Source organism: Macaca thibetana, chromosome 7, assembly GCF_024542745.1.
Source record: "Macaca thibetana thibetana isolate TM-01 chromosome 7, ASM2454274v1, whole genome shotgun sequence".
NCBI classification, from domain to species: domain Eukaryota; kingdom Metazoa; phylum Chordata; class Mammalia; order Primates; family Cercopithecidae; genus Macaca; species Macaca thibetana.
Window position 1 is genome coordinate 11,076,181 of NC_065584.1, and position 25,103 is coordinate 11,101,283.

At 46.7% G+C, this 25,103-nt stretch overlaps 1 protein-coding gene across 2 annotated transcripts in view; it reads right to left on the bottom strand.

The window, feature by feature from the left end:
* AK7 (adenylate kinase 7) overlaps nucleotides 1-25,103 on the bottom strand; it is a 101,362-nt gene that overhangs the window by 16,592 nt on the left and 59,667 nt on the right. For both annotated transcript variants that reach the window (XM_050799062.1, XM_050799061.1), the window contains 4 exons: nucleotides 18,451-18,579; nucleotides 16,713-16,842; nucleotides 1,541-1,669; nucleotides 392-460 (listed from right to left, as the gene is read on the bottom strand). In XM_050799062.1, coding sequence (XP_050655019.1) covers nucleotides 392-460; nucleotides 1,541-1,669; nucleotides 16,713-16,842; nucleotides 18,451-18,579 — 457 coding nt within the window. The remainder of the gene's footprint in view (nucleotides 1-391; nucleotides 461-1,540; nucleotides 1,670-16,712; nucleotides 16,843-18,450; nucleotides 18,580-25,103) is intronic.

Here is a 25,103-nt window from a genome sequence, read left to right on the forward strand (position 1 = left end):
AGTCCCAGCTACTGGGAGAAAAAAAAGAAAGAAAAAAGAGACAGATATCAGACAGCATTCTTCTTTTTTTTTGAGACAGAGTCCCTCTCGGTTGCCCAGGCTGGAGTGCTGTGGCGTGATCTCGGCTCACTGCAACCTCCGTCTCCTGGGTTCAAGTGATTCTCTTGCCTCAACCTCCTGAGTAGCTGGGACTACAGGTGCACAGTACGACACCCAGCTAATTTTTGTAGTTTTACAAAATTACTTTTACCTTATCAGTGAATCTTCCTCCTCCTCTCCCTCCTCATCCTTCTTCCCCTTCTCCTCCCCCTTCTCATCCTCCCCCTCTTCCTTCCCTCCTCCCCCCTCATTTTACATTCTTTTAAATGTGATCTTGGGAAAATAAACTTACCAGGTATAATTAATTTATCAAAGGGAAACATTCTGCCTCTGACTTCATCTTCCTCCTCCTCATCTTCCTCTAAGAAAACAAAATATTCCTCATTGTGTTTATTAATATATTATTACCATGGATCACAGCAAAAAAATCCAAATATCTTAAGTAGCAAGCACTAATGAAAACTAGCCATAAAGAGCACATGTATTTTTAGAAATAGTCTCACAAACTAAATGTACATTGATAGATGCATGGATAAAGAAAATGTGGTATAGACATCCAACAGAATACTATTCAGCCTTTAAAAAGAAGGAAATGGCTGGGCACCATGGCTCACACCTGTAATCCCAATAATTTGGGAGGGCAAGGCAGTAGGATCACCTGAAGCCAGGAGTTCAGAGATCAGCCTGGCAACAGAGTGAAACCTCCAGAAAAATTTTAAATTAGTTGGGTGTGTTCATGCACGCCTGTACTCCCAGCTACTCGGGAGACCCAGGCAGGAAAACCGCTTGAGCCCAGGAGGTCAAGGCTGCAGTAAACTGTGATCATATATATCACTGTGCTCCAGCCGGGGTGACGAATGGTCTGCTTTTTTTTTTTTAAAGGAAATTCTGCTTTGTGCAACAACAAGGATGAACCTTGAGGACATTATGCTAAGTGAAATCAGTGACAGAAAGACAAATACTGCATGATTCCACTTAAATAGGGAACTTGAGTAGTCAAATTCAAAGAATGAAAGGGTGGGATGGTGGTTGCCAGAGGCTGGGGAGGGGAAAAACAAAAGTTACTAATCAACAGGCATGAAATTTTAATCCGGAAAGATACATAAGCTCTAGAGATCTGCTGAACAACTCAGTGCCTATAGCCAATGATCATGTATTGCACACTTAAAAACCCGTTCCGAGGGCAGATCTCATGTTAAGTGTTTGTGCCACAATACAATACAATAAAATTGTAAAAAATTTGTAAAAGGCTATGCACCTTGAGCCATCATCCGGGGGGGAAAAACATAGAAAAAAAAAAGCTACCTAATGAAAGGTGAGCCAAGGCTCAAAAATAGTCTCTCTAGTTTTCTGTTTACTTTAATTGAGTGACTATTTCTCTGAACAATAAAGTTGCAACTTACCTGAATATAAATACTCAAAATAGAACACTCAAACTTACGATTGAACAGGTCTTTTGCTTGATCATAGGTCTTTGGGAATCCATCCAAAATGTAACCTTGATTCCTGCAAGGCATTGATTTTAGCTTTTCTTTCATAAATCTAATTATATATTGATCGTCTAGTTGACCTGATAAAAAAGCATATATGTAAATATTACTGTGGGGTCACATTCTGCATAAGAGTTGTTTTAAAGTTATCTCAAAAATTGTTCTGTAGTCAAAGGTACTATTGGAAATCCCTATTTTGTTTTGCTTTGCTTTTTTTTAAAGAGACGGGTCTCACTCTGTCGCCCAGGCTGGAATGCAGGGGTGTGGTCATAGCTAACTGCAGCCTCAGCCTCCCAGGCTCTGCAATCCTCCCACCTCAGCCTACCAAGTAGCTGGACTATAGGCGCTTGCCACCACACCCAGCTGATTTTTAAATGTTTTATAGAGAAAGGGTCTTGCGATGTTGCCCAGGCTAGTCTTGCACTCCTGGCCTCCAGCAGTCCTTCCACCTTGGCCTCCCAAAATGCTGGGATTACATTTTGTCCCTTAAAGTAAAAAATATGTGATTTTGTATTTTGAACGTGACGTGAATTCTAATGCACAATAATGTAGGAGAACCCAGTGAACTCATCTGCAAGAAAGAGCATGGGCGAGTGCTGATGTCTGCACTTTCAAAATGTTCTGTAATCCCAATTTTTGGTGAAATTGATTGAGGAGAAGCAACTGGAGCAATGCAGAGAGCTCCCCGCAACCCCCCGCAGGGTTTCTGTTTTGATATTACACCTCTGTAACCTTACTATACAATAATAAATGCTTCTGTTGTGAGAATTGTGAGATAGCATTCATGGATGTTGCTAGCACATAATTTACTAAAAGAAGGTGCTGGATTTGACTAACAATCAAACTTGGCCCGACCCTCAAAGGCACTTTTCTCTGTAACGCTTCAGAAAAGAACGTGGCTCCCTTCTCCCTGTCTTTTCCAGTTGGCATTTCTGACCTCAGCCCCACTGGACAGTTCCCTCTCAAGCCCTGACACTGGGTTCCTGGCACTGCTTGGGGAGGATGAGGAGGGAGGAGTTTGTTCTAAAACCGGTACAGTGGTTTAACAACAACATGCTGCAACTCCACCACAATATTCATCTATCATTCCATCATAATTATCGAACAGCTACAATGTTCAAGACACAGCCCTATCCTTACCTTGCTTAATGTGTACATTATAGTAATGTAAGTTTGACAAGTTAGAGAACTTGATCTTCAAAGCTCTTGCCAGAGTTTGTACTACTCTTTTACCTTATCAGTGAGTCCTCCTCCTCCTCTCCCTCCTCATCCTTCTCCCCCTTCTCATCCTCCCCCTCCTCCTTCCCTCCTCCCCCCTCATTTTACATAATGTAAAATAAATAAGTTCAGGCTTCTTTTTATTACTCTATCAATGACAATAAACTGATCTAATTAAAACACCTCCCCCAGCAGTGGCTCACACCTATAATCTCAGCACTTTGGGAGGCCAAGGCGGGCTGATTACCTGAGGTTGGGAGTTCGAGACCAGCCTGACCAACATGGAGAAACCCCCATCTCTACTAAAAATACAAAATTAGCTGGGCGTGGTAGCACATGCCTGTAATCCCAGTTACTCGAGAGGCTGAGGCAGGAGAATCACCTGAACCCGCGAGACGGAGGTTGCAGTGAGCCGAGATCGCACCATTGCACTCCAGCCTGGGCAGCAAGGGCGAAACTCTGTCTCAAAACAAAAAAACAAACAAAAAAAACACCTCTCCCTTCTTCTACCTTTCAGTGTCACACCACCCATTAGGCAGTAACACGTTCAGAAAATAACTGTGTCTTTCAGAAATTTAAATATTATGGCTAAGACAAAAAAAAATCTTAAGTAGTATTTAACATAATGAAATTCCTCCGAATGATTCTACATTACTTCCCAGTAAGGTTCACAGGGGTGCCAAGAAATGAAGCCAGGCCGGGCGCGGTGGCTCAAGCCTGTAATCTCAGCACTTTGGGAGGCCAAGACGGGCGGATCACGAGGTCAGGAGATCGAGACCATGCTGGCTAACCCGGTGAAACCCGTCTCTACTAAAAAATACAAAAAACTAGCCGGGCGAGGTGGCGGGCGCCTGTAGTCCCAGCTACTCGGGAGGCTGAGGCAGGAGAATGGCGTAAACCCGGAAGGCGGAGCTTGCAGTGAGCTGAAATCCAGCCACTGCACTCCAGCCTGGGTGGCAGAGCGAGACTCCATCTCAAAAAAAAAAAAATGAAGCCAAATAAAAACATGTCAAAGGATTCACTAATATTCTAAGTCTGATTTTATTAAGTTGTCTATTTTCTTTTTTGTTTGTTTGAGACAGAGTCTCACTGTTTCCCAGGCTGGAGTGCAGTGGTGCAATCTTGGCTCACTGCAACCTCTGTGTCCTGGGTTCAAGAGATTCTCATGCCTCAGCCTCCTGAGTAGCTGGGATTACAGGTGTGCATTACCACACCTGGCTAATTTTATTTGTATTTTTTAGTAGAGACAGGGTTTTGCCATGCTGGTCAGGCTGGTTTCAAACTCCTGACCTCAGGTGATCCACCCGCCTCACCCTCCCAAAGTGCTGGGATTACAGGAATGAGTAACCACACCCGGCCTAAGCAGTCTATTTTCATTTTTCAATGGCTTTGTTATTAAATTAAATGCACTTAATCTAGAAATCTAGCTGCAATTCCCTTCAATGCCTCCCTCAGTTTATTTCAGGCCCTGAGTTTAGCCATTCATTTCTGCTTGATTCGGAACGAAAGTGCTCAGTAATTAAGAAGGGACCTTCAGCAGCATTTTTTGGTAATTATGGGATGCTTAAGAGGCGTGACCCAGTACACAAAGGACCCAGCCCAAGTGCCTTTCTCTTGAGAAATGTGATCTCTTAGAGATAATCCGATGACCTTTGGCCAGGGTTCAGCTCTATGGCCGGCAACTGCGCTGTTTGAAAATGAATGAGCACAGCCCTCCTACATAGCTTTTAAAAACGTCATCCTTTTTCTAAAAAAACATTTGGCCGGGCGTGGTGGCTCACGTCTGTAATTCCAGCACTTTGGGAGGCCGACGGGGGCGGATCACGAGGTCAGGAGATCAAGACCATCCTGGCTAACATGGTAAAATCCTGTCTCTACTAAAAAATACAACAAAAATTAGCCGGGCGTGGTGGCGGGCACCTGTAGTCCCAGCTACTCCGGAGGCTGAGGCAGGAGAATGGCGTGAACCCGGGAGGCGGAGCTTGTAGTGAGCAGAGATCGTGCCACTGCACTCCAGCCTGGGCGACAGAGTGAGACTCTGTCTCAAAAAAAAAACACAAAAAAATTTAAATGTATCTTTCAAATACCAGTAATATTCAAAATGTTCATATTAACACATACTCATAATTACTAAAACATGTTTACAAATAGAGAGCTGCTCCCCTGAGCAGTGGTGGGAATGTGAGGGAATGCATTTGGGATTACAGCTTGGCTTCTGTTCCCTCATCCCCAGGAAACTGCACTGTCATAACTGATGATGACCAAACAGCAAGCGGTGATTTCAGAAAGGAAAGAGTCCAACAGCTATGTATTTGTAGGAAATCTGCCTCATGGGAGAGATCACCCTTTCTTTCTTTTTTTTTTTTTTTTTTGAGACAGGGTCTTACTCCTGCCACTCAGGCTGGAGTGCAATGTCGGGATCTTGGCTCACTGCAGCCTCAACCTCCTGGGCTCAGGTGGTGCCTCGCGCACCACCATGCCCAGCTAATTTTTTTTTTTTTTTTTTTTTTTTTTGTAGAGACAGGGTCTTGCCATGCTGCCCAGGCTGGTCTCAAACTCCTGAGCTCGGGCAATTTTCCTGCCTCAGCCTCAGCCTCTCAAAGTGCTGGGATTACCGGCGTTGAGCCACCGTATGTGACTTTCCTTTTTCTTTGTAGAAGCAGAAGCAGAAGTGTTCCACTTGGGTCCCAGTCTGAGCTTGGTAAATAAATGTACCTCAGAACTAGAATTATCCATACAGCTATTCTTAAAGGTAATTAGAAATGAAACAAAATGAGTGGCTTTTTACTCACTTCACCAGGCAATGGGTAAAACTCCATTTTTTGCTGAGATACAGAAGTTTAAAAATCTACATCTCATCCAGGCAGTTTGATATTTGGATAAATTTGTCTAAATCAGGTAATGTATCTGTAAGCAGCTCAGGGAAGAAATACCTTAAGAAGAAGCGGCCAGCAGGGTGGCTCACGCCTGTGATCCTAGCACTTTGGGAGGCCGAGGTGGGTGGATTGTCTAGGCTCAGGAGTTCGAAACCAGCCTGGTCAACACGGTGAAACCCCATTTCTACTAAAAATACAAAAAAATTAGCCGGGTGTGGTGATGTGCGTCTGTAGTCCCAGCTACTCGGGAGGCTGAAGCAGGAGAATTGCTTGAACCTGGGAAGCGGGGTTTGCAGTGAGCCGAGATCGCACCATTGCACTCCAGCCTGGGTGACAAAGTGAGACTCCATCTCCAGAAAAAAAAGAAGCAGCAAAAGATGGCTCTTGGAAGAAATTTTGGAATCTTCAATTTGATCTAATATGGATACATTAATATTCCCAAATCTTTCATATTGCACTAATTTATTAAAAGAACTGTGTATTGGAGTTTGCAATTTAAAACTAACTGAGGCATGATGGACTAGTTTAAAATATTTTACTTGATTATACATATACACTTTCCAAAATTCTTATGTAATCTCTAGTGAACTTTTAACTGGTCAAAACTTGTGTTCATGTGAACTTTTTTTTTTTTTTTTTGCATATTCATTTACACTTACAGATTTCCTCAGTAATATTTTGAGTTGTTGCTTATTTGCTTTCAGTTGCATTTTTTATTGTGCATGCAGAATGTCCATTCCTACCGGTGACTTTAGGTTCATTATAGGTTTATTTGGGCAGTATTAGAAAAAAAAATACTGTAGCCGGGCGCGGTGGCTCACGCTTGTAATCCCAGCACTTTGGGAGGCCGAGGCAGGTGGATCACCTGAGGTCGGGAGTTCAAGACCAGCCTGACCAACATGGAGAAACCCGGTCTCTACTAAAAATACAAAATTAGCCGGGGTGGTGGCACATGCCTGTAATCCCAGCTACTCGGGAGGCTGAGGCAGGAGACTCGCTTGAACCCGGGAGGCTGAGGTTGCGGTGAGCCGAGATCGCGCTATTGCACTCCAGCCTGGGCAAAAAGAGCGAAACTCTGTCTCAAAAAAAAAAAAAAAAAAAAAAAAAAATATTGTAAATCAAGAGATACTCTCCAGCATTTTAATAAGGCCAAAACAAAGTTGGTGATCTAAAGGCTTATTAATGGTATGGAGTTTCTACATGACATTAGTGAAAAATGAGGTTTGTTTTCTATTAGGAAAATGGGCAGCTCTCTCCGGCTGTGTATTTTTCATGTTAATCCCCAAAGTTCACCAAATACCTAATCATGAAGTATGTAGGCAGCTAATATCCCTCCAGGAACGGGCCAGGTGCTCACACCTGTAATCTCAGCACTTTGGGAGGGTGAGGCAGGAAGATGGCTTGAGCTCAGGAGTTCGAGACCAGCCTAGACAACATAGGGAGATCTCATCTCTATTAAAAATAAAAAACAAGGCCAGGTGTGGTGTCTTACGCCTGTAATCCCAGCACTTTGGGAGGCCAAGGCGGGTGGATCACGAGGTCAGGAGATCGAGACCATCCTGGCTAACACAGTGAAACCCCATCTCTACTAAAAATACAAAAAAAATTAGCCAGGCGTGGTGGCGGGCTCCTGTAATCCCAGCTACTCGGGAGGCTAAGGCAGGAGAATGACGTGAACCTGGGAGGCGGAGCTTGCAGTGAGCCAAGATCGTGCCACTGCACTCCAGCCTGGGTGACAGAGAGAAGACTCCGTCTCAAATAAAATAAAATAAATAATAAAAATAAAAATAGAAAACATTAGCCAGGCATGGTGGCTACTTGGGAGGCTGAGGTGGGCGGATTGTTTGAGTCCAGGAAATAGGGTCTGCAGTGAGCTATGATTGCACCACTGTACTCCAGCCTGGGTGACAGAGCAAAATCCTAACCTCCCCCGCCAAAAAAAAAATTCCTCCAAGTATCATTCCTTCCTATGTTGTGTGTGTGTGTGTGTGTGTATATATATATATATATTGTGTGTGTGTGTGTGTGTGTGTGTGATGGAGTCTTGCTGTATCGTCCAGGCTAGAGTGCAGTGGCGTGATCTCTGCTCACTGCAACCTCTGCCTCCCGGGTTCAACCAATTCTCCTGCCTCAGCCTCCTGAGTAGTTGGGATTACAAGCACCTGCCACCGCACCTGGCTAATTTTTGTATTTTTAGTAGAGACAGGGTTTCATCATTTTGGCCAGGCTGGTCTCTAACTCCTCACCTTGTGATCCGCCTGCCTCGGCCTCCCAAAGTGCTGGGATTACAGTCATGAGCCACTGTGCCCGGCCTCTTTGGTTTCTTTTACTCACCTACTTGAATACTTGGGTAAACCATTCACCAGTTTAATCCTTTTATTTTAATCCTTTTACATAAAATAATCTGAACTCTGACAAGTTTCATAAAAGCTTTTTGGCATTAATCTACTTTTAGTGTATTGATAAAAACAAACAAAAACAAACATGATTTTCCTTTACTTTGACAAAGTAATATAATTTTTACCTTATTTGTATGGAATTCCAGAATTAATGTGGACATTGATTTATATGATGTTTGTATTTTTAGTCTTTTTTTTTTTTTTTAGACCGGGTCGTCACTCTGTTGCCCAGGCTGGAGTGCACTGGCGCGATCTCGGCTCACTGCAAGCTCCGCCTCCCAGGTTCTTGCCATTCTCCTGCCTCAGCCTCCTGAGTAGCTGGGACTACAGGCACCTACCACCACGCCTGGCTAATTTTTTTGTATTTTTTTAGTAGAGACAGGGTTTCGCCGTTTTAGCCAGGATAGTCTGAATCTCCTGATATCGTGATCTGCCCACCTCGGCCTCCCAAAGTGTTGGGATTACAGGCGTGAGCCACTGCGCCCGGCCTTATTTTTAGGTCTTTAATACAGTGTTTCTGCCTCTCATTTGTAACTACATGCATTATTCTTGAAAATTAGTAAACTCACTGAATTGTTGTGTAATAGTTGTTTAATTATTGCCTGTACAAATGTATATTAAGGTAAAATAAAACTGACAAAATATTTCTTTTTTTTTTTTTTTTTTTTTTTTTGAGACGGAGTCTCGCTGTGTCGCCCAGGCTGGAGTGCAGTGGCCGGATCTCAGCTCACTGCAAGCTCTGCCTCCCGGGTTTTTACGCCATTCTCCTGCCTCAGCCTCCCGAGTAGCTGGGACTACAGGCGCCCGCCACCTCGCCCGGCTAGTTTTTTGTATTTTTTAGTAGAGACGGGGTTTCACCGTGTTAGCCAGGATGGTCTCGAACTCCTGACCTCGTGATCCGCCCGTCTCGGCCTCCCAAAGTGCTGGGATTACAGGCTTGAGCCACCGCGCCCGGCCATAACTGACAAAATATTTCTAGGGTACAGTTGGATCCGTACTAAGTGGCTTGTCAAGCTAGATACATCCTTAGTGGGTCTGGAGACTTGGTCATGAATATCCTTTGTCCTAACCAGAGTGACTCCATCTTGAATAAAGGCCAGATAAAGCCAAACCTGCTGGGTAACATTCCCAAGGGGTTGAGCACTTTTGGTCACAAGATGTTTATGGTTGAGGGACCGAGTTAATGATGCTAACTAACTAAAGACTGAGAACTTAAGGAAATGTCCTGATATTTCGAGAACAAAAAGCATTCTTAGTTTAAGAATAGGTTTTGCTTTAAATAGTACACTTGTAAATTCTCGCTGAAATCAATAGTAACATAGCATACTTATGTTCTTAAGTAACATAAGAAACAATACTAATAGCCTGTCACAAGTTGATCATAAGCCTTTATAAAAAAGTACACTATTCTCTCATTCTCTCCTTTTTTTTTTTTTTTTTTTTTTTTTTTTGGAGACAGGGTCTTGCTCTGTTACCCAGGCTGGAGTGCAGTGGTGCAATCTTGGCCACACTACAGCCTCGACCTCCTGGGCTCAAGGGCTAAAGCCATCGTCCTGTGTCTGCGCCCAAGTAGCTGGAACTACAGGCATGCACCACCACACCTGGCTATTTTTTTGTATTTTTTGTAGAGGTGAGGTCCTGCTATGTTGCCCAGGCTGGTCTGGAATTTCTTGCCTCAAGGGATCCTCCCACCTTGGCCTCCCAAAGTGCTGGTGTGAGCCACTGCACCTGGCCAAGTATACTGTTCTTAACAACCTGTACAGGCCGGGCACGGTGGCTCAAGCCTGTAATCCCAGCACTTTGGGAGGCCGAGATGGGCGGATCACAAGGTCAGGAGATCGAGACCATCCTGTCTAACCTGGTGAAACCCCGTCTCTACTAAAAAATACAAAAAACTAGCCGGGCGCGGTGGCGGGCGCCTGTAGTCCCAGCTACTCGGGAGGCTGAGGCAGGAGAATGGCGTGAACCCAAAAGGCGGAGCTTGCAGTGAGCTGAGATCCGGCCACTGCACTCCAGCCTGGGCGACAGAGCGAGACTCCGTCTCAAAAAAAAAAAAAAAAAAAAAAAAAAAAAAAAAAAAAAACAACCTGTACAATCAAGCACTGTTTATAGTATGGCCTTCCTCCTCATGCTTTCTGAAGACGCCCTACTCTGTGACAGAGTAGCTTTCAATAAACTCTTTCTTCTCACTATGGGGCGTTCCTTCTCTTGTTTTCTGAGGACACCCTACTCTGTAATAGGGTAGTCTCTAATAAACTATCTTCACTTCACTATACTCTGCGGCTCACTCTCAATTTTTTCCAGCATGAGATCTAAGAACCTGCTCCTGGGATCTAGGATGAGACCCCCTTTCTGGTAACATTGCGCCAGGATTGAATTCTCAGTGACTGTAATGCAGCCATGTCCAGGCTTCCATGGACACAGACCGTTCGGTGGTGATTCCCACCCTTCCCTGTTATTGGTGATACTGTACTCTGTGTAAGTTTTTAGAGTTTACAGTGCAATTTCATTCATGTTCCCTTGGTTATCATTATGTTATCCTCAGTTAATCCTCCAAGCTGGTGGATTTATTCTGTCTTCTCCTCTCCTCTTTTTTTTTTTTTTTTTTTTTTTTGAGACAGAGTCTCGCTTTGTCGCCCAGGCTGGAGTGCAGTGGCACGATCTCGGCTCACTGCAAGCTCCACCTCCCAGGTTCACACCATTCTCCTGCCTCAGCCTCCTGAGTACCTGGGACTACAGGCGCCCACCACCACGCCCGGCTAATTTTTTTGTATTTTTAGCAGAGACGGGGTTCCACTGTGTTAGCCAGGATGGTCTCGATCTCCTGACCTCGTGATCCGCCTGCCTCAGCCTCCCAAAGTGCTGGGATTACAGGCGTGAGCCACCGTGCCCGGCTCCTCTCCCTTATTATTATTATTTTCTTTAACACAGGATGAAACAGGTTTAGAGAGAGGCAGTGACTGGTCTGAAGTGAGGAACTAAGCAAGTGGTCAAGCCATGCTCTGTGACTTCCAAGTGCATTCTTCATCTTCTTGTTTAATAAAGTCTTGTGGAAGATAGTATGTGAAACAGTGAGTCTCAACAGCAGAAAAGAACGCAATGTTAATTCATGAGTCATGGTTCTGATTAGACTTCCACTGCCAAAGTTAACTGTTTTTTGTTTGTTTGTTTGTTTGTTTTTTGAGGCCGAGTCTCACCCTGTCGCTCAGGCTGGATTGCAGTGGCACAATCTCAGCCCACTGCAACCTCTGCCTCTAGGGTTCAACTTGCCTCAGCCTTCCGAGTAGCTGGGATTACAAGTGTCCGCCACCACACCCAGCTAATTTTTTGTATCTTTAGTAGAGACGGGTTTCACCATGTTGGCCAGGCTGGTCTCGAACTCCTGACCTTGTGATCCGCCCTCCTTGGCCTCCCAAAGTACTGGGATTATAGGCGTGAGCCACCATGCCCGGCCAACGTTAACTGTTTTAAGAAACTTTGCCTTGATTACAGTAACATGCGTTTTTTGTTTTTTTGTTTTTTTTGTTTTTTTTTTTGAGACGGAGTCTCGCTCTGTCCCCCAGGCTGGAGTGCAGTGGCCGGATCTCAGCTCACTGCAAGCTCCGCCTCCCGGGTTTACGCCATTCTCCTGCCTCAGCCTCCCGAGTAGCTGGGACTACAGGCGCCTGCCACCTCGCCCGGCTAGTTTTTTGTATTTTTTAGTAGAGACGGGGTTTCACCGTGTTAGCCAGGGTGGTCTCGATCTCCTGACCCCGTGATCCTCCCGTCTCGGCCTCCCAAAGTGCTGGGATTACAGGCTTGAGCCACCGCGCCCGGCCTGCGTTTTGTTTTTAAAAAAATTAGATAGCTGCAAGCCAAGATTTTACAATGACCCATGTATAGTAGAGACATCAGGTTGGTACATTTACAGACTTTTCTTCCCCTTTTTATTTTCAAACTCAGAGAAAAGTTGAAAGACTAGTCCAGTGATCACCAGGAATCCTACCAACTAGATCCAGTAATTTCACAATGCTTTTGAAATATGTAAAGTGAACACAACATCTGTAATTAGCACACTCTATGGTGTAACAAAGCCCTTATTTTGCTGCACCGTCAGGGGCCGATGGGAGTGGAGTTGGGACATGGAGGGGCCTCACTGTGGGACTGGGAAACTCATTTTGCTAGAATCATTGGAATCATGTGATAACAAATGCAGCCATGTGAGGGAAAAGTGAGCTGACCTCAGTGCCATGGGTTCAAAGGTCTTGTTTTGTTCAAACATAGGTCAGGTCTATGTTTTCGTCTCAGGTAAATATGGATCGGAGGGATTTTTGGACACACCTGAGAAAGTGAAAAGGAATTGAATGATTCCAATCTTGTAGGAAGTGGGGGAGCGGAGAGTCACATGTGGGAGAGCAGCTTCGAAGGATGCTGGCTGTTCTAAAGACTTATCTTCCCCACACGACCACTTCTTCTGCCCCCTCCCAGGGCCCCTCTTACATCTCTCTTGACAGAGGCTGCTGAACCTGTTTGGCCTCTCACCTCTGGGGGAAGAACAGAGTGCGAGGACAGGCCCTTCAGGAGCCTGGGGGCCTCAGTGAGTGTTCTCAGCTGGGCACTGTCTCTGCTCTAATTCTTGTTCCATGTGGTCACCTCCCCAAGCATGAAAAGAGCTCAGTTGGTACTTAACTGTTAGGTTAAGCCTTGGATAAGATTTTTGGGCCCTTGCAAAGGCCAATTATATAGGCCTCTGTCAATAAATAATGTTCAGCCAAGCACAGTGGCTCACACCTGTAATCCCAGCACTTTGGGAGGCCAAGGTGTGCAGATCACTTGAGGCCAGGAGTTCAAGACCAGCCTGGCCAACATGGCGAAACCCCATCTCAACCAAAAATACAAAAAATTAGCTGGGTGTGGTGGTGCGTGCCTGTAATCCCAGCTACTCAGGAGGCTGAGAATTGCTTGAAGCCGGGAGGCAGAGGTTACGGTGAGCCGAGATCACACCACTGCCCTCCAGCTTGGGTGACAGAGTGAGACTCATTCTCAAAAATAAATAAATAAGTAGATAAATAAAGTTCAATGTTTGCTGAGTCCTGTTAGCCTGATTATTAGACATTCTTGTCTCTCCTTAGGGGCTGGCATAGTTCCTTGCTCCTGGCACCCTGTTTCTAGCCTTACACCCCAGCTGTAAGCTTTACTTACACATGGCCATGTACACTGTGGCTTCCTAAAACTCCCAGCCCCACACCCGTCAATGTGGCCCTGACAGATATCCATCGACAGATGTCCTCACAATGGAATGTCTTGTTTTTTTCCACCTCACCCAAAAGGTGAGCATCAGAACTCTGCTAGACTCTTTTTTGTAGGCATAGGGCGTCTTGCTCTGTTGCCCAGGCTGACCTCAAACAATCTTCCCACCTTGACCTCTCAAAGTACTGGGAATACAGCATGAGCCCCCGTGCCCAACTCCACCCTTTTAGACTCTCTAAAACCAAAATAGTGATCCCCAAATGCCTTATGGGAAGGCACAGGCAACGTTATACCCCCAAGCATTCGTCTGTGCACTCCTTTCCCCTCTGGGAAATCTCTCTGGAATTCCAGATGCCATTTCCTTCTGGTGCAGCTCACAAGGAAGCAGAAACCAAGAGTCAGATGATGGGCTGCTTTCAGCGGACACTTGGTGTTTGCACACGAAACCACCTCTCCATCCTAGAAAACTAGGTTGATCTGGTAGAGGGGAGGAGGAGAGAGGTTCAGGGCTAACCTGGCCTTCAGGGAAAGGGTCGGGGGACTAGAGACCTCGATGGAAGCGGGCAGTGACAAACATAAGGAACCAGGACCAGGGACCAGAGTGAACCCTCCTCAAGCTGGCCAATGGCAAATAGCCCCCGGACAGTCGCTGGTTCCCTGAGTGGAACGTGGGTGATGTGGACACCTGGTAGGTAATAGGATGAAGTTAGGAGAGGGAAACTGGGTCTCCAACCCAGGTGGAGGTGAGTAACTGGGAAGAGGGCAACCTCTGGGACAAAGGGGTGGAGAACCAGAAGACCAGTGATGGCCATGGAGGCAGTCAAGAGCCATGCCCCAGCGGTGCAGTGGGCAGTTCTCAGTGGGAGAATCTCAAGAGCCCCTGAGAGATGACGAAGGAGCAGTGAGCATGCCGTCTGTCATCCAATGCCAACTTACATCTGAGTTGGCCACATCCGTCCCTGTCCTTCTCCCCTGTCCTTGATCCCTGGAGGATCAGAAATGGCCACCAGCAAGAAGGGAGGAGGAAGGAAGAGGAGAGAAAATAAAGGTGATTGAGAAGTCGGCAAGAGGAGAAACTGCATTAGATGAGTCTGAAGGCGATACTACAATAACCAGATGATGGAGGATCTCAACTGTCCAAGTGTAAAAATGAAGAAATGGCTTTATTTTTCTAATAACTGCTACTGACTGCTTTCCTGCAGGTAGCAAGATCCCTTAGAGACCTCTCAGCTCAAAACCCACTTTGTAATTATTTGATTGGAACAGACTTCCTAAAGCATGAATAAACAAAGGGGCTACTCACTATCTAGGAGTGGCAATGAAACCAGCCTGAAATTCTATCCAAGGGAAAGAGCGAATCCAGTCTGAGTTTAAAGCAACACCTTACTGTGATTACTTTGTTCAGCAAACTGGTTACAATTAATTACTAAGCGAGTAAGAATAAGTTTCCATTTATTTATACATCTTCCTGTATTACTTATTGGCCCATTTCATTAATCAATTTTTTTCTTTTCTTTTTTTTTTTTGAGAGGGAGTCTCACTTTGCTGCCCAGGCTAGAGTGCGGTGGCGCGATCTTGGCTCCCTGCAACCTCTGCCACCCAGGTTCAAGCGATTCTCCTGCCTCAGCCTTCCAAGTAGCTAGGATTACAGGTGCCTAACACCGTGCCTGGCTAATTTTTGTAGTTTTAGTAGAGATGGGTTTCATCATCTTGGCCTGGCTGATTTTGAACTCCTGACCTCGTGAGCCACCGCGCCTGGCCTCATCCATTCTTTTTCTATTAAGGATTTCATAACTCTCTTATCAATTTGCCTGAACATTTTCTATATTAAGGATATTAATTTATCATAGCAGTGGCAATATTTTTTCTTGGTTTGTCCAATTTATGAACTCGTGTGATTTTTTTTTTTCTTCTTCTTTTTTTTGAGACGGAGTCTTGCTCTGTCACCCAGGCTGGAGTGCCATGGCACGATTTCGGCTCACTGCAGCCTCCACCTCCCGGGTTCAAGTGATTCTCCTGCTTCACCCTCCCGAGTAGCTAGGATTACAGGCACGTGCCACCATGCCAGGCTAATTTTTGTATTTTTAGTAGAGGCGGGTTTTCACCATGTTGGCCAGGCTGGTCTCAAACTCCTGACCTCAGGTGATCCACCCACCTTGGCTTCCCAAAGTGTGGGGATTACGGGCGTGAGCCACCTCATCCAGCCGATTTTCTTTTTCTTTTTAACTTAGGAAGTTCTTCCCCATCCTACCAACAGATCATCACCAAAATGTTAACAATGAGATTATGAAGGAATTTTTTTTTTGTTATAATTTCTGTACTTTACTTTTTTCTTTTTTTTGTTTTGTCGAGACAGGATCTTACTCTGTCACCCAGGCTGGAGTGCAAGGGCACGATCATGGCTTACTACAGCTTCAACCTCCTGGGTGCAAGTGATCCTCCTGCCTCAACCTCCCAATAGCTGGGACTACGGGCACATGCCACCATGCCCAGCTAATTATTTTTTTTGAGACAGAGTTTCACTCTTGTTACCCAGGCTGGAGTGCAATGGCATGAACTTGGCTCACTGCAACCTCCGCCTCCCAGGTTCAAGCGATTGTCCTGCCTCAGCCTCCTGAGTAGCTGGGACTACAGGTGTGCGGCACCATACCTGGCTAATTTTTTGTATTTTTAGTAGAGATGGGGTTTCACCATGTTGGCTAGGCTGGTCTCAAACTCATGACCTCAGGTGATCCACCTGCCTCAGCCTCCCAAAGTGCTGGAATTACAGGCACGAGCCACTGCGCCTGGCCTTGCCTAGCTAATTTTTTTTTTTTTTTTTTTTTTTTTTTTTTTTTTTTTTTTTTTTTGAGACGGAGTCTCGCTCTGCCACCCAGGCTGGAGTGCAGTGGCCGGATCTCAGCTCACTGCAAGCTCCGCCTCCCGGGTTCACGCCATTCTCCTGCCTCAGCCTCCCAAGTAGCTGGGACTACAGGCGCCCGCCACCTCGCCCGGCTAGTTTTTTGTATTTTTTAGTAGAGACGGGGTTTCACCGTGTCAGCCAGGATGGTCTCGATCTCCTGACCTCGTGATCCGCCCGTCTCGGCCTCCCAAAGTGCTGGGATTACAGGCTTGAGCCACCGCGCCCGGCCTTTTTTTTTTTTTTTTTTTTTTTTTTGTAGAGATGGGGTTTCACCATGCTGCTCAGGCTGGTCTCAAACTCCTGGCCTTAAGTGATCCTCCCACCTCAGACTCCCAAAGTGCTGGGATTACAGGCATAAGCCATGCCGCCTGTACTTCACTCTTAATAGTAAACAGTCTTTTATTTCTCTTTCTTTTTGTAAACAGTCTTTTATAACCAGATTTTAAAAAATAGCCACTCTTCACAAGAGCGGCGCGGCTCTCTGCTGGGTGTGCATTACCTGCGTTCTGCTCCATGCTCTCCTTGATGCCATCTAGGAGCTCCTGTGCATCTTCCACATTCTCCTCCTCCTCTTCCTCTTCGACTTCTTCTTCTCCTTCCCCTATATCCTTAGGGGCAACAATCGTCTCCTGCATACCACAGGGATATTCACACTGGATGATGCCCCACATTGATTGGCTACTCACAAATCAGCTGGCAGGTGATCCTGGTAAAAGCTTGGGACCCAAATAGGACATGTACCCTATGACAGCTGTCATGCAAAATTTTGCAGGATGCGCATATCCACAAAGACACATGAGATCCTTGAGGTTTTTCTTAACAGCATATTTAAGAGATTAGTATATTTTTGTGCTAATGCTGGAACTGCTTGAGTCAACATTTTTCTAATGTGTTATTCTAAGGTATTGGGTTGTATCTTCCTTGAAGGAACCACATGTTGTAGAAATCAAGACTTTTAATAATCATTTATGAAAACTACCTCAGTATCAGCCATTTCCAATAAAATGATAAAAAGCAGTTTATAAATAAAGTTTGATAATACCCTGAGAAACATACAACACGAATAAAGCACCTAAAAGTGTTCCAGGCAACAGAGAGAACACAAGCTACACTTTGAACCGCAGCTGGAGGCAGACTACATTTCAAGGGCAACCCATGGAAGCTGCTTCCATCTCAGAGGAAAGCCCTGTAGAGTTCTGTGTTTTCATAACTGGGGGCAACAACAAAATTCAATGAAAATAACATCTTCTGTTTACTGACATATAAAATCAGTTACTTGTTTATTATAAAACTAAAAAAAGCATTTCTAAAAATGTCAAAATTCCCAATAAAGTAGTTAAAAGCCATTTCAGGTTGGGCGTGGTGGCTCACACTTGTAATCCCAGCACTTTGGGAGGCCAAGGCGGGCGGATCACCTGAGTTCAGGAGTGTTCTAGACCAGCCTGGCCAACATGGTGAAACCCCGTCTCTACTAAAAATACAAAAATTAGTCAGGCGTGGTGGCACATGCCTGTAATCCCAGCCACTTGGGAGGCTGAGGCAGGAGAACTGCTTGAACCCGGGAGGCGGAGGTTGCAGTAAGCCGAGATCGTACCACTGCACTACAGCCTGGGCAATAAAGTGAGACTCCATCCCCCCCCCCAAAAAAAAGCTATTTTACAAGATGGCTCTGAAGGTAAAGAAGGAAGATCCTTTCTTTCCCTAAGCCAAAGCAAAAGCAAAAGCTTTGAAGGCCAAGAAGGCAGTGCTGAAAAGTGTCCACAGCCACAGAGAAAAGAAGATCTGCACGTCATCTACCTTCTGGTGTCCCAGGACACTGCGGCTCCAGGGGCAGCCCCGATATCCTCCGAAGAGTGTCCTCAGGAGAAACCAGCGTGACCACTGTGCCATCATCAACTAACTTCCCCCGGCCTCTGAGTTGGCCACGAAGAAGAGAGGAGACAAACACACACTTGTACTCAATGCGGATGCCAAAGCCAGAAAGCGCCACATCCAACAGGCTGTGAAGAAGCTCCCTGACGCCAGTGTGGCCAAGGTCAACACTCTGCTCAGGCCTGAGGGGGAAGAGAAGCCAGATGTTCCCCTGGCTACTGATTAGGACGCCTCGGATGTTGCCAACAAAATTGGGATCATCTAAACTGCGTCCGGCTGGCTAATTCGAATAATATACATATTTTCACCCTAAGAACAATACAGTAATTAATTAAAATGCCCAGGAAAATAGTTTAAAGTGTTACCAGTTTTGCTATGGCTTCAGAAATAACATCCTTCAGCTGGATGTGATGCAGTTTGTAGTACTTGGCCAATTCTTCAGCAATACTGGATTTTCCCACAGCAGGGGGACCGAGAATGCAGATCTTGACTGGCTGAAAGAGGAGAGAGTAAGGAACATAGGGCAAGCTATGAATGATCTGTAGCTAGACACAGTGGTTTTCTATTTCAGGGGAGTGCTTTTTTTTTTTTTTTTTGAGACAGAGTCCAGTTGCTCAGGCTGGAGTGCAGTGGTGTGCATCATCTCGCTTACTGCAACCTCCACCTCCCAGGTTCAAGCGATTCTTGCCTCAGCCTCCTGAGTAGCTGAGACTACATGTGCGCACCACCATGCCTGGCTAATTTTTGTATTTTTTGTAGAGACAGGTTTTCTCCATGTTGGTCAAGCTGGTCGCGAACTCCTGGCCTCACATGATCTACCCACCTCGGCTTCCCAAAGTGCTGGGATTACAGGCATGAGCCACTGTGCCCAGCTGGGAGTGTCTTTTGAAAACAAAGTCTCTGGACTCTGCAGGCTAACTGTCACTCTTCTGTGGAGACTCCAGAGCCACGCCTCCACCCCCACCACCACCACGGTGGCTGCCATGTCATCCCTAAAGCATCTGCCCCCTGGTCAGACAGTTCATGTTCTGGTTCATGTCCATTCATTCAGTAGGTATTCAATAGGCACCAACTATGTGGGCTGATCTGGGCCTGGTGGATAGGACCACGTAAGAAGATGTGTCAGGAACAACTCAAATCACTAAAGAGTAAGTGCTCAGGAATTACATGCTGCCAGTTTCACAAGACAGTGCACAGTACAGGGCATTTTGCTACCTTTGTAACAGTAACAAAGCAAAGAATTTCTGGTTCAGTGTGCAAGGGGCCTAATTTACTGCCTGAATACTATTTCTGTACTGAATTTGGTCTTTAATTATTAGTTTTGTTTTGTTTTGTATTGAGATAGGCGCTCCCTCTGTTGCCCAGGCTGGTGTGTAGTGGTGCGATCACAGCTCACTGCAGCCTCAAACTCCTGGGCTCAAACTATCCTCTCAGCTCAGCCTCACAAGTATCTGGGACTACAGATGCACACCACCATGTTCATCTAATTTTTATACTTTCTGTAGAGATGAGATCTCACTGTGTGGCTCAGGCTGGTCCCAAACTCCTGCACTTAAGCAATCCTCCTGCCTCGGCCTCCCAAAGTGTTGGGTTTACAGGTGTGTGCCACTGCACCTGGCTTGGTCTTTAATTATTATTATTATTATATTATTATTATTATTTTGAGACAGAGTTTCACTCTTATTGACCAAACTGGAGTGCAATGGCACAATCTCGGCTCACTGCAAGCTCCGCCTCCCGGGTTCAAGCGATTCTCCTGCCTTAGCCTCCTGAGTAGCTGGGATTACAGGTGCACGCCACCACACTCAGCTAATTTTTTGTATTTTTAGTAGAAATGGGGTTTCACCATGTTAACCAGGCTGGTCTTGAACTCCTGACCTCAGGTGATCCACCCACATCAGCCTCCCAAAGTGCTAGGATTACAGGTGTGAGCCACCACGCTTAGCCAATTATTTTTAGCACAGTTAATTTATTCTAATTTTTAGGCCAGGCATCGTGGCTCATGCCTGTAATCCCAGCAGTTTAGGAGGCTGAGGCAAGAGGATCCCTGGAGCCCAGGAGTTCGAGGCCAGCCTGAGCAATATAGGGAGGTCCCCATCTCTACAAAAAACGAGGCCAGTTTCAGCAATATAGTGAGATCCCCGTCTCTACAAAAAAAAAAAAAATTTTTTTTAATATTGGCTGGGCATAGTCACATGTGCCTGTGGTCCCAGCTACTTGGGGGCCCAGGCTGAGGCAGGAGGAGTGCTTAAGCCCAGGAGGTCTAGGCTGCAGTGAGTCGCAGTCACACCACTGCACTCCAAGCTGGGCAACAGAGCAACACCCTGTCTCAATTTTTAAAAAATTTATTCTAATTTTTAAAAAACATACTCATTAAAAAAAAAACACCATTTATCCTGCTGATAAATTTGATTGAATGCTAAAGAAGCCCTGTGGTGTTCCTAATCAGTGAGTAAATATTCATTTCTAACAGAGGTCAAAATATCAGTAACATATAGTTATTTATTTCAAAAAGATCCAAACAGTTGTGAAACTGAGGGCCCGTATTTTGCAATGTAAATTTTGGAATTGTGCTCATGAAAAGGATTTCCATTGGTAGAGTGTCCGTATGCTTACAGATTATATCATTTCATCCACCGAGTTGGTTATTATCATTACTACCATTTGACAGGCGAGGAAACCAAGACGGCGAAGGAAGTAGGCAGCACACAGGATGGTTCTGGTGAGGAGTGTGACCCCTTCGGATAGGGATGATGGATGGTTCTGGAGAGGAACGCAGTCCTGTTGGATAGGGATGATGGATGGTTCTGGTGAGGAGTGTGACCCCTTCGGATAGGGATGATGGATGGTTCTGGAGAGGAACGCAGTCCTGTCGGATAGGGATGATGGGTGGTTCTGGAGAGGAACGCAGTCCTGTTGGATAGGGATGATGGATGGTTCTGGTGAGGAACGCAGTCCTGTCGGATAGGGATGATGGATGGTTCTGGTGAGGAGCACGGTCCTGTCGGATAGGGATGATGGATGGTTCTGGAGAGGAACGCAGTCCTGTCGGATAGGGATGATGGATGGTTCTGGAGAGGAGCACGGTCCTGTCAGATAGGGATGATGGATGGTTCTGGAGAGGAGCACGGTCCTGTCAGATAGGGATGATGGGTGGTTCTGGAGAGGAGCACGGTCCTGTCAGATAGGGATGATGGATGGTTCTGGTGAGGAACGCAGTCCTGTCGGATAGGGATGATGGATGGTTCTGGTGAGGAGCACGGTCCTGTCAGATAGGGATGATGGGTGGTTCTGGTAAGGAACGCAGTCCTGTCGGATAGGGATGATGGATGGTTCTGGTGAGGAACGCGGTCCTGTCGGATAGGGATGATGGATGGTTCTGGTGAGGAGCACGGTCCTGTCGGATAGGGATGATGGATGGTTCTGGAGAGGAACGCAGTCCTGTCGGATAGGGATGATGGATGGTTCTGGAGAGGAGCACGGTCCTGTCAGATAGGGATGATGGATGGTTCTGGAGAGGAGCACGGTCCTGTCAGATAGGGATGATGGGTGGTTCTGGAGAGGAGCACGGTCCTGTCAGATAGGGATGATGGATGGTTCTGGTGAGGAACGCAGTCCTGTCGGATAGGGATGATGGATGGTTCTGGAGAGGAGCACGGTCCTGTCGGATAGGGATGATGGATGGTTCTGGTGAGGAACGCAGTCCTGTCGGATAGGGATGATGGATGGTTCTGGTGAGGAATGCAGTCCTGTCGGATAGGGATGATGGATGGTTCTGGAGAGGAGCACGGTCCTGTCGGATAGGGATGATGGGTGGTTCTGGTGAGGAACGCAGTCCTGTTGGATAGGGATGATGGATGGTTCTGGTTCTGGGATGGGAGGAACGCAGTCCTGTCAGATAGGGATGATATGGGGATGATCCTGTCAGGGGATGGGATTGAGGAACGCAGTCCTGTGGTGAGGAACGCAGTCCTGTCGGATAGGGATGATGGATGGTTCTGGTGAGGAGCACGGTCCTGTCAGATAGGGATGATGGATGGTTCTGGTGAGGAGCACAGTCCTGTCGGATAGGGATGATGGGTGGTTCTGGTGAGGAGCACGGTCCTGTCAGATAGGGATGATGGATGGTTCTGGTGAGGAACGCAGTCCTGTCGGATAGGGATGATGGATGGTTCTGGTGAGGAACGCAGTCCTGTCGGATAGGGATGATGGATGGTTCTGGTGAGGAGCACGGTCCTGTCAGATAGGGATGATGGATGGTTCTGGAGAGGAGCACGGTCCTGTCAGATAGGGATGATGGATGGTTCTGGTGAGGAGCACGGTCCTGTCGGATAGGGATGATGGGTGGTTCTGGTGAGGAACGCAGTCCTGTCGGATAGGGATGATGGGTGGTTCTGGTGAGGAACGCAGTCCTGTCGGATAGGGATGATGGATGGTTCTGGAGAGGAGCACGGTCCTGTCAGATAGGGATGATGGATGGTTCTGGTGAGGAGCACGTCCTGTCGGATAGGGATGATGGACGGTTCTGGTGAGGAGCACGGTCCTGTCGGATAGGGATGATGGGTGGTTCTGGTGAGGAACGCAGTCCTGTCGGATAGGGATGATGGATGGTTCTGGAGAGGAGCACGGTCCTGTCAGATAGGGATGATGGATGGTTCTGGTGAGGAACGCAGTCCTGTCGGATAGGGATGATGGATGGTTCTGGTGAGGAACGCAGTCCTGTCGGATAGGGATGATGGATGGTTCTGGTGAGGAACGCAGTCCTGTCGGATAGGGATGATGGATGGTTCTGGTGAGGAACGCAGTCCTGTCGGATAGGGATGATGGATGGTTCTGGTGAGGAGCACGGTCCTGTCGGATAGGGATGATGGATGGTTCTGGTGAGGAGCACGGTCCTGTCGGATAGGGATGATGGATGGTTCTGGTGAGGAACGCAGTCCTGTCGGATAGGGATGATGGATGGTTCTGGTGAGGAACGCAGTCCTGTCGGATAGGGATGATGGATGGTTCTGGTGAGGAACGCAGTCCTGTCGGATAGGGATGATGGATGGTTCTGGTGAGGAACGCAGTCCTGTCGGATAGGGATGATGGATGGTTCTGGTGAGGAGCACGGTCCTGTCAGATAGGGATGATGGATGGTTCTGGTGAGGAGTGCGGTCCTGTCGGATAGGGATGATGGGTGGTTCTCGTGAGCAGTGTGACCCTGTCAGATAGGCATGATGAATGGTTCTGGTGAGGAGTGCTGTCCCATCGGACAAGGATGATGGATGGTTCTGGTGAGGAGTGTGACCCTTTCGGATAGGGATGATGGATGGTTCTGGTGAGGAGTGCGGCCCCGTCAGATAGGGATGATGGATGGTTCTGGTGAGGAGTGCGGCCCCGTCAGATAGGGAGGATGGATGGTTCTGGTGAGGAGCGTGGTCCCATCGGATAGGGATGATGGATGGTTCTGGCGAGCGCAGTCCTGTCAGATAGGGATGATGGATGTTTCTGGTGAAGAGCACGGTCCCGTCGGATAGGGAGGATGGATGTTTTGGTGAAGAGCACGGTCCCGTCGGATAGGGAGGATGGATGGTTCTCGTGAGGAGTGCGGCCCCATCGGATAGGGAGTATGGATGGTACTGGTGAGGAGTGAGGCCCCATCGGATAGGGAGGATGGCAGCAGCAGAAGGAGGCAGTTCCGGAGCTGAGTCCTGATGAGCCGGGCTGGGTCCCTGGAGAGGTGCAGTGCATTCACCAAGGCCTGAGATCCGGCTGTCAACTGAGCAAGTTCAGGTGTCTCATTTGTCCACGGACCAAGAGTGGGTCCTTTCTCCTGGCGTAGGCTCACTTTATCCGGGTGTAAAACCAGGATGCCAATCCATTCATTTATTTACAGTGAGAAGTATGACTGCCACTGAATCAAATGACTGCCACTGAATCAAATCACTGCCACTGAATCACACACTCCAAGTCCACATATTTGGTACATTTACTCCCTTCAAGCCGACGGACACTGGGAGCCAAGTCTTCCAGGGCTGCTTGATGAGCTTTGATGAGAACAAGGGAAGTAGGATGAACTGACTGGAGGCAATGGGTCAAGGCGGCTTGATGCATCTGTCTCTGAAGCAGCAATGACTTTTCCTTGCTAAAGGAACTGCAATCACGCAAGTGCATGACTTGAGACTCCGTCTTTTGGGGATGTCTCTGGGTGACACCTGTGGGTCTACACTGGCCTCGGTAGTGTTTCCTGTGGCTAACTGCCCCTAGGGACAGACATATTCTATTTAGTTTTTAGATATACTATTCCTTCTATCATGTTCTTGTCCAGTCTTGCTCATCAGGAACCATACGGTCTCTTCAAACTGTCTTGTCATATTTCTACTCTGTGTGTTGTTGTTACAGTTGACCTAGAGAGGACATTAGTCTAACCTCTGAGGTTGGGTTGGTGTATATCTCAGGATCACCTCCCAGTACAGCCACCATGAGGATCTTAGATGCTTAAAGGGATCATTATTTCTTTTGCTAAGTGATACATGTTTTGCTTATTCTTAACTAGACATGTTTTTCTCCCAAGAGAATATGGTTCTAAGGATATGACGGTGACACTATACTTGCTTATGTGGAGCGTTCCCTTCAACAGTGGTAATTATGATTATGATGACACCTGTTACTCACATAGGCCATTTTACAGTTTTCAAAACACTTTCTTGTGTATGACCTACGTTTGTCTTTAGAATGTTTCCCTGGGATCCAGCCAAAGCTCTGCACAGGTGCTTCATCGATCTGATTTCAGAGAGCCAAGTGCGGCGGCCCTGCAGTTAGACGTGGACATTCCAGTTACGTCTGCGTCCTACCTAGTTTGAATCTCTGACTAGCTGTGTGACCTTGAAAAAGTTGCTACCTACTCAGGAGGCTGAGGCAGGAGGATCACTTGAACCCTGGAGGCAGAGGTTGAAGTGAGCCGAGATCACGCCACTGTCCTCCAGCCTGGGCTATGGAGCGAGACTCTGTCTCAAAAAAAGAAAAAAAAGAAAGA